At 44.5% G+C, this 10,047-nt stretch overlaps 1 protein-coding gene across 8 annotated transcripts in view; it reads right to left on the bottom strand.

Moving 5' to 3' along the window:
• Positions 1-310: 310 nt before the first annotated feature.
• KANSL3 (KAT8 regulatory NSL complex subunit 3) overlaps positions 311-10,047 on the bottom strand; it is a 44,370-nt gene continuing 34,633 nt past the window's right edge. For all 8 annotated transcript variants that reach the window (XM_044263589.1, XM_044263593.1, XM_044263592.1 and 5 more), the window contains 3 exons: positions 9,453-9,675; positions 8,986-9,119; positions 311-2,834 (listed from right to left, as the gene is read on the bottom strand). In XM_044263589.1, coding sequence (XP_044119524.1) covers positions 2,814-2,834; positions 8,986-9,119; positions 9,453-9,675 — 378 coding nt within the window. In that variant the 3' untranslated portion in view covers positions 311-2,813. The remainder of the gene's footprint in view (positions 2,835-8,985; positions 9,120-9,452; positions 9,676-10,047) is intronic.

Here is a 10,047-nt window from a genome sequence, read left to right as displayed (position 1 = left end):
AGGAAAAGCCATCATCTCACCTCCTGGGCTAATGTGCACTCCTGTGTCCCATCTCAGAACCCCAGCACAGTCCAGAGAACAGTGGCAGCAGACTGCCTGGTTCTAGTCCTACTTCTACCACCTCCTGCTGTTTGACTTCTCGGTGCCTCTGTTTCCTCACCTGTAAAGACGGAATTACAGTACCCACCTCATGGCACCGGGCATCAGTGAGATAATCACCGGCATTACCACAGTATTTGAGCTTTTATTTTCTGTGCTATTTTCACTGAGTGCTTATCAGAATAGACAAGAAAAGTCAATTTAAAACAAGTTAAAGAAATCCAAAGTTGCTTTTATTTAATTGTTTTTGCTAATCTAAGAACAGAACCGTGACGGCGGCTCAGCTCTATAACCCACCCAGCCCAAGACTGTTCTGGTGGTGGGGCCAAGAACAGGTAGATCATCTTCCTCCATCAGTGACCTCTTCTTCAAGCACAAGGACATCTTCTATAGAGCATCAACATGCACCTGTCATGTTGAATGTTAAGAATTTAACCAAAGCCTTCTTGATCCTTCTACATTCTCAGCCGGTAGTATTGCCTTCTAAGGTTATGGACTCCAGGTCTGATACGTGATGGGTAGAGGAAAGCTTCCTTCCAAATTTTGAGAAGAGTGGTTGCAGAAGTCTGGAGTTGAAGGACATGACTCTAAGAACTTCAGCCACCTCCCCCCTTTAGCCTGTCCCTCCAAGGTGAAAAAGAGTCAGTGTTCTCGAAACTCCCCTTTCCAGGTTTGGCTTTCTTCAAGGTGTACAACCATGAAGCATACTAGGGTTTGCACAAACACAGGACAATGCATCAGTTTTTCCTTTGACCCCAGCATACACTGGGCCAGCATCTTTTAGGAGCAACCACTCCAGCCCTGCCTAAGCCATACTCGTAAGTCATGAGTGGGTTGTTCGGGACCCTCTGCCTGTCCTAAACGATTCCTAAAAGCTTCATATACAGTCTCAGTCTTACTGTCCTCGGGCCTATTGGTGTATAATCCTACCTATAAAGTTACCAAACCCCTGACCTATGGATGCTTTTCAGATTTCATATCTTCCTCAAACTTACTAAATGAATTTCCAAAAGCAGTTACCTACAAGCTAATTCAGGAAGGAAGCCTCATTCTGTGCAAATCACTGCTGAGACCAGCTCTGCAGGAAGTCAGGGAGGGCAGGCCTGGGGTTCAAGATACTCTCTCTATACCTATCACACATGCCCCCCTCTCTGCCCACAGCACCCCTTTCTGCCTTGTCTCAGACTCCTACACACTAGGTACCCCCCTCCTGGCTGCCAGTTAGACTGGCAGGTGAGGCTCCTTGACTACAGACAGGTAGCCTGACTTGGATCTATGCTGTACTATGGGTCAGAACCCTGGACCACGGCCACGGAATGCTGTATACCCTCCTGCCTATAGATACTGAACAGAGCCAGAGTCTCCTCTGGGTTGCTCTATTTATTGTCACCTTGGCTGGAAATATTCTAGCAAATGGAAAGATAGGGACCTGATCTGGAGGGCAGGTAGGACATCAAATCTAAAACTACCATGGCACACAAGTATTATGAGGACATAAGGAAGGGCTCAGAGCTCTGTCTTCAGTGATCACTGCTCCAGAGCTTGGGCTGGTACCAAGAGCCCCGCACAGTAGAGTCAATGCCAGTAACCTTCCACTCTAAGCAAGAAGACAAGAAGTTGCGTGGAATGGAAATAGAAACACTGAAGCATGGTCTTCATCATCTTGATGCCTAAGCTTCCTGGGACAGCCAAGATGTTAACTTAGCTGGCTATCCCTGTTCTATTCCAAGCACTGGAAATTGACATTTCGGGTATTGGGTTTCTTCCCTGTGATTTGGCAAATTCTTCAGATCTCCATGTCAAATCAACAGTTCCTTAGGTAATAGGTGCAAATTATTTTCTCCAGAGGACTTACTGGCACATCCTTCAAACAAACCACTTCATTTGTTCCATTCCTCTTCTTTGGCCTTTCTGGCCTTTTTGGATTTTCTGGATACAGGAACTGCCCGAAGCAGGATGAAAAAAAGAAAGGGGCTGGCTTTCACCTCCTGGTTAACAGTTGCTCCCTGCCATCTATAATGGCCAAAGGGACTGAAAGATGACAGCCCAGTCCTCTTTACCCTATCATGGGTTTGAACTTAGGAGTTCCCAGGTCTCAGCAGGCTACTCATTATCCGATGTGGTTCTTAGTAGTGAGGAGTTGCATGGGACACGCTCTCCCATAACTGCTCAGTGAAAGCAACAGCAATGTCCAAAACCAAAACCAGCCCTCTGGCACTGCACAACTGTTGGTAGGCCAGGATGATCCCGGTCCTCAGCAAAGGGCTCTCAATCCTAACTCCCTAACAAGCCCAAGACGTATGGATGTCTCCTCCCAAACTGGCAGGGGCAGCAGAGACTTCCAAAAGGAACTCCTTTACTAAATGCAGTGAGTAGTCCAACATGGCTACTTGGGTCAAGTCATAGTTAATGCTGGAGAAGAAATGTCTCTGATTCAGGTAGAGCCAGATCTCCTGAGGAACCTGGGGAGTCCAGGAACCAGACCCATAGATGCCAGAGGACAATGTTCCTCTTGCTGGTGCCATATCACCTAGTCTAATGGTTTCAAAAGACACAGAGGCCCATTCTGAAGACAGCTGGCAGGGAGACAATAATGGCGATCTTAAGAGGTCTTCAGATAAGTGAACAGCTCAGCAGGAGAGCATGTGTGCCCAGGACTCACTGCATGGCAGCCATCACCAACCCGGTGAAGGAGGACATATCACTCAGCATCTTCAGGGTGCTGGAGGCAGACGCTATGGCAGAAGAGCAAGTGAGCAAGGGTTAAAACTTTGCCAGGTTAACACACCCAACCCTCTGACCGAATTGCCCCAACTCCTGAGAAATTTATTCCAAAAAAGTAATTCTTGATAGGGGAAAATGCTGGATGGACAAGAGCATGTGTTCTAGCAGCCAAGTGGTTACCAGAATATGGACTGTGCAGTCAGAGACCCACCTCAACCACTTTTTAGGGCAAGTGATGAATGCTCTCTGAGTCTTCTTTTCCCCCTCTGTAAAACACACTGACAGGCCCTGCTCTCCAGGGATGTTGTGAGATTAAATGAGACAATGTATGTAAAGTACTTCCAGTATAAGGAGTTCAACTACAAAGCTTAGCTCTTATTATTATGCATAAGGGCAGGAAAGGAAAGCCTGAACATTAAGGGTGACAGAATTGAAGGAAGTTTTCCATGATCGTTCTGACAATACATGTTTTCAGGTCTTAACCATTTTTTAGTTATGAAGATGGATGCCACAAACTGTTGAGCTTTGCAGCTTAGGAAGAAAAAGGCAAGGCAGAAGAGTTGGCCTTTTTTCACCAGGGTTTCCCTACTTTTATAGATTTCACCTCTGGAAAACTCCTAAGAGTTCCCTGAGATGCAGAAAATGTGGGAAGGTGGAAGGCATAGGAGAGGGGATATGAAGAAGGGTTTGACAATCAAAACTTAAAAGGGGGGCGCCTGGGTGGCTCAGTGGGTTAAGGCCTCTGCCTTCGGCTCAGGTCATGATCCCAGGGTCCTGGGATTGAGCTCCGGGTCGGGATCTCTGCTCAGCAGGGAGCCTTCCTCTCTGCCTACTTGCAATCTCTCTCTGTCAAATAAATAAATAAAATCTTAAAAAAAAAACAAAACAAAAAACTTAAAAGGATTTGCCTACATTTGCTCACCCTGCCCAAAGGCAGGGCTGTGTACAGAGGATTACTCTGGCCTGATTAGGAATACAACTGAGAGAGTGAGTCTCTTCTCCCAGGGGCCCCTGAGAGGGTTGTAAGGATGCCCCCTGGCTAGGCAGATCACTGGGCAGACCACAGTGTGGCTCAGAGAGGAAAGAGACCTTGTGACCACAGGCAAGGAATCCATTCTCAGGACTCTGATGCAGGGCACAATACAGTCTCTGTCTCTCCTCTTCCTCTTACAGCTTTTCAGTTGTAAAGAGTACGTAAGAGTCCAGTTCCATAAAAGAAACTCACAGTTAATATTTATCAGTGCCAGAAACAAAACAGATCATTAAGTACTTGCACAGACCTTAGAGAAGCCTAGCCAGTGTTTACGATCTTCTTCTTTTTCATTCTATCTATAACTATTGTAGTACATAACCCAAAACTAAAAAAGTATTATTTTTTCCAATGTAAACCTCATTATCACTCATAAAAAAGTTAACAATTCCTTAATATTGGCAATTACCCACTGTTTGTATTTCCAACTGTCTCATAAACATCATAAATAGGTGGTTTGTTTCTGAACATTCAAAAATTCAACTTCCCAGAGTGACTGGCTGGCTCAGTTGGAAGAGCATGCAACTCTTGATCTCGGGATTGTGAATTCGAGGCCCACGTTGGGTGTAGAGATTACTTAAAAATAAAAATGAAATAAAAGTTCAACTTCCCAAAGTCTGAGGAGATTCTGAGACAGCCCCTACTAATCAATCCTACCAATAATCACCAACTTAGGCCAACCTCCTCACTAGACCAGATAAGAAAACCAAAATTGAGAAAGGTTAGGTGATTTTGCTCAGGATCACACAGTGGGCTGAAGATAAAGGGCCCAACCCCAGAGCCCACTCCCTTCCCTGATATCACACTGTCTGGAAGTATGAACACTGGGGTAACCATTAGAAGCTTTCAAGTCAGCAAGTCTTAATCTAACAATGCATCCTTGCTCTGTAATGAAAGAATCACCACTAGAACCCTTCTAGTAATTATACACTCATTTTACTAAGATAAAAACTAACTATCTTGATCTTTATTTTGTGCTCCAATTTAAGTACAATTCTCGGGTGAGCTCTATCTAGCCTCTCCTCAGCATGAACTAGTTCCCCCAGGCTGCAGCAAGCTGAAAAGGGTGATTAATAGAGGAGGTAGGTTTCATCACACAGTAGGGATATGCGTTCTGTTTGGGCATCAATATGGTATCAGCAAAGGTTAAGACTGCCTGAAAATAGACCCAAATGGCTTTATAGATAATTTCCACCAAACTATCAAGGAGCTCATAATTTCTGTGCTGTATGTTTCAGAATATGAGAAAAAAAATGCCTCCATCTCATTCTATAAGAATACGATACAATTCAATTTCAATAGCATTAATTGTATTGTCTATAGGATATAGACATTGGACATATGGTCTATAGAATAATACAGTATTGTCTATATAAATACAATTGTCTACAAAGAAAGGTCTACCCTTATAGACAAGACAAATGAATAATACAGTATTGTCTATATAAATACAATTGTCTACAAGGAAAGGTCTACCCTTAATAGACAAGACAAATGGACAAGGAAAGCACACACACAAAAGCAGGGGAGGATGGGGAGAAAACTACATACCAATTTCACTAACAGACAGAGGCCAAGATCCTAAGTAAAAATAAAAGCAAATCGAAAGAGGAAATGTGCTTTCCCTCTGAAACACTTGGCTTCTTTCTTCTTTGTTTTTTTCTCTTTTGATTGGGTCTTTTCTATGGGTGCACAATTCAAATAAACTGGGGCATATGAAAAAAAAAGAGAGAGAAAAGGACATACTGAACAAGCTACTGAATCTGGAATTTAGACGATCTGACATTCAGAAATAATAAATAATTCAGAATTATTAAAATAATTCATCATTTAACTGATTCAGAAGAAATGCTTATGCTCACTCATCTCATTTGATTTCAGAAAAGCCATGAACAAAATTCAAAACCCATTATTTATCAAGAAAAATGAAAAGAATAACAATGATCGTAACAAACTAGAAACATACTTGACATTATCAAACAATTATATAAAACTAATGTGAGAACAGATGGTCACAGGGACAAAAAAGGCCCAAGTGTGTGCAGTCATCAAGAATATGAACCTTGGGGGCGCCTAGGTGGCTCAGTGGGTTAAAGCCTCTGCCTTTGGCTCAGGTCATGATCCCAGGGTCCTGGGATCAAGCCCCACATTGGGCTCTCTGCTCCATGGGGAGCTTGCTTCCTCCTCTCTCTCTCTGCCTACTTGTGATCTCTGTCTGTCAAATAAATAAATAAAATCTTTAAAAAAAAAAAAAGAATATGAACCTTGGAGCTATAAAGGCAAAGATTTGAAGATTTATTTTTTTAAAGATTTTATTAATTTATTTGACAGAGACAGAGACAGGGAGAGAGGGAATACAAGCAGAGGGAGTGGGAGAGGGAGAAGCAGGCTTCCTGCTCAGCAGGGAGCCTGATGCAGGGCTCGATCCCAGGACCCTGGGATCATGACCTGAGCTGAAGGCAGACACTTAACGACTGGGCCACCCAGGCACCCCGAAGATTTTGCTGTATAAAAAATTTTAAGGTATGGGGACGCCTGGGTGGCTCAGTGGGTTGGGCCGCTGCCTTCGGCTCGGGTCATGATCCCAGTGTTCTGGGATTGAGTCCCACATCGGGCTCCTTGCTCGGCAGGGAGCCTGCTTCTCCCTCTGCCTCTGCCTGCCTCTCTGTCTGCCTGTGCTCACTCGCTCTCTCTCCCTCTGTCTCTGACAAATAAATAAATGGAATCTTTAAAAAAAAAAAAAAAATTTTAAGGTATGAAACAAATGTCCTTCAGACTTCAATAGAAAGAAAGAGAAAGAAGAAAAGAAAAGATAAGCAGTTGACTAAAGTATACAGAACTTGTATAATAAAAGATTAATATCTGAATGTATAAAGCTGCTATAAATCAAAGTAGAGACAGAATATGATGAACCATTCGTAAAAGAGATACAGTGTCGGGGCGCCTGGGTGGCTCAGTGGGTTAAGCCTCTGCCTTCGGCTCGGGTCATGATCTCAGGGTCCTGGGATTGAGCCCTGCATGGGGTTCTCTGCTCAGCAGGGAGCCTACTTCCCCCCTCTCTCTCTGCCTGCCTCTCTGCCTACTTGTGGTCTCTCTCTCTGTCAAATAAATAAATAAAATATTAAAAAAAAAAAAAAAAGGACATACAATCTCGTAAGTAATCAGGAAAATACACACATAAACAATTCCACTGAGATACCTGAGTGGCTCAGTTGGTTAAGCATCTGCCTTTGGCTCAGGTCATGATCCCGGGGGTCCTGGGATAGAGTCCTGTGTTGGACTCCTCACTTAACTCCCTCTGCCTGCCACTGGCCCTGCTTGTGTTTGCTCTCTCTGACAAATAAATAAAATCTTAAAAAAAATAAACAATTTCATTTTTTACTCATCAAATTAATAACATTTTAGAACACTGATTTCCATACCTGACAAAGACGTGGGAGAACAGCTATTACCATTGCTATGGATTGAAGTGTAAACTGGCCGAGCCTCAAAGGGCAATTAGCCAGTACTTAGCCAGATGTCAGACGCACGTACCCTCCACTTACTGGTCTCTGGACTGTAGAAATCCCCCAGAGGCACACAAAACTCAGGAACAAGGCTGTCACTGAACCACTATTTTCTGTATCAAAAACAAAACAGCCCAACTCTCTGACAGAAGATGGTGAAATACGCTTTCGTACATCCACCCAGCAAAACATGAGGCAGCGACTGACAAGATAAGTCTCTACATAACCCATGAGGAAACATGTCACAACATCTGTTGTAAATAAAGACTAGTTAAAAAATGGTCCACATTCTGTGATTCCATTTTTGTAGAAAAAAAAAAAAGTAAAATAAAATAATGTACATAGTATAGCAAGAAAGATCTAGAAGAATGCATATTGCACTATTAATAGAGGATACCATCTCTGGGACTGGTATCATGGGAAATTTTCACTTTCTAAATTACAGCATTTCTGGGGTGCCTGGGTGGCTCAGTGGGTTAAGCCTCTGCCTTCATCTCGGGTCATGATCTCAGGGTCCTGGGATCGAGTCCCGCATCGGGCTCTCTGCTTGGCAGGGAGCCTGCTTCCTCCTCTCTCTGCCTGCCTCTCTACCTACTTATGATCTCTCTCTGTCAAATAAATAAATAAACTCTTTAAAAATAAATAAATAAATAAATTACAGTATTTCTGTAATGTTTGAATTATTTAAGCACAGTCACTTTTCTAATTAAAAAAAAAAGGAATAAAAGAAATAAAAACACCTCCACTTTTCTGGGGGGAAAAAAAGGGCAGGGAAGGCCAACCATGATCCCAATGAATACCAGGTTAACAATTTCTGCAGTATTTCCCTCAAGAGGGGGAGGCAGAAGATGGTTTAGAACAGTTGGGAATCGTCAAGTGCCAATAAGGAGCCCACCCCCCAGGTCCCAGGCAGGATTGGTGTGGTGGGAGTGATGGGAACAGGGCCAGTCCTTTAGGCATGGCAGTCTGCACAGCACCTTAGCCCCCACAAGGAAGGCTGTGGCTGAAACAGTGCACAGTGAAGGAAAGCACAAACAAAACTGGACCCCCAACTTTTTTTTTTTCACCTCTGATCTCTGAGTGGCTCTCAGATCACCATTTAAGATTAGAAACGTTTTACATGAAAAGCGCATGATGCAAATCAGATTGGCTACAAGGAACGGGTGGTGACTTCGTGGGTAAAAGCTACAGAAACCTAGTGTGTCCTAAAAAGATGACAATGAATGCCAAGAGCTCGAATGGCACAATGCTGGAAAGCTGAGCAAAGAAAGCGTGTTAATCAACTAACTAGCCTCTACCACAACCTCCAACTGCTGAAGCCAAGAATGGGAAAAGAAAACAAATGGAAAGGGAACATAAACAAAACTTGGAACACCAAGGACGCTACACACCCAAACATAGTTATGTATTTAATTCCCAAGACAACCCAGTGAGTGCTACGAAGAGGAGACTCAAAGAGGTCCATGACTTGCTCAAAGTTACAAAGTGACAAAGCCTCAGGTCTGGATTTGAATCTAGTCTGCCTAAAGTCCAGCGCATTGGCAGCTCCTCCAATAGGCCAGTGGGCCAGCCCCAAACTTCCCAGTATCAGAGCCTGTGTCCTCGGTCTTCCCGGGCAGTACTCACCTGTGAACTGGACGGCAGAGGCTGGGAGCTGGGCTCCTCTGATGGGGCTGCTCCCGAGCCCATGGGGCTCAGTGTTGTGATTCGGCTTGGTTGGCCACGCAGTGTCAGAGTGATGGTGGTAGGGACCTTCAAGCCTGACAGAGAGAGGAGGAAGGAGGGTTGTTTGTTACAGCCTCCACTTTCTCTTCCCGGAGATTTTCTTCACATCACACACCAGCCCCTCAGCCTCCCACCTCAGTACCCTTCCCAACTGGGTCAGCTCACCCTATCAGTCATTGTAAAATAAACAGGAAAATAGCTGTGCTCTTCTGACCTCACCAGTGGATGGACCCACACAGATGAATCCTTGAGGGTCAATACCAGGACCCTGTTGAGTTGGGTTCAACCATATGCCTTGTCCATGTGAGAGGGGAAGGTCCTGGGGAAAGATCGCCTAAGAGTCCCCACGGCTGTCATGAGAGACTCACCTGATGCTTGGTTAGAGATCTGAGCCAGGCCAGGGAGGCTGCTTGCCAACTTAGCAAGGCCCCCATTGGTCAGCAGCTGGTGGATGGCTGTGGGTTTCCCACCAGGAGTGGCACCCAAGGAGGAGAGAGTGGTGGCCACAGGAATGGTACGGACAATGGTGCTGGTGCCCGTGGTGATGGCACCCAGGCTCTGCATGGGGGTGGGTAACTTCATACTGGTGGCCTGTGGGACACACAAGACCAGGTGATCAGAAGCTACTGCCCAACAGCAAGCAATGTTCAAGTATTGAGGACCCAGAGCATTACAGGCTACCATGTACTGCACAGCCACTACATGCAAGGTACTCTTCCATGCATTTTCTATATACTATCTTATTTAATACTAAAACAACCCTTTAAGAGAAATACTATCATTATCCTAGTTTTACAGACAAGGAAACAAAGAAAGAGAGAGGTCAAAAAAACTTGCCCAAGGCCACATACTAAGTGATGGAGCTTTAACCTCTGGTAGCTCCTAGGCATGAAGTCAGAAAGCAGTCTGTCATGACCCAGACTCCAGACCCAATTTCCCCGCCAAAACCAACTAAACTGAGAG

Source organism: Neovison vison, chromosome 8 (assembly GCF_020171115.1).
Source record: "Neovison vison isolate M4711 chromosome 8, ASM_NN_V1, whole genome shotgun sequence".
Classification (NCBI taxonomy): Eukaryota; Metazoa; Chordata; class Mammalia; order Carnivora; family Mustelidae; genus Neogale; species Neogale vison.
Note: the sequence above shows the minus strand (reverse complement) of the source record. Positions and strands in the feature narration are given on the sequence as shown.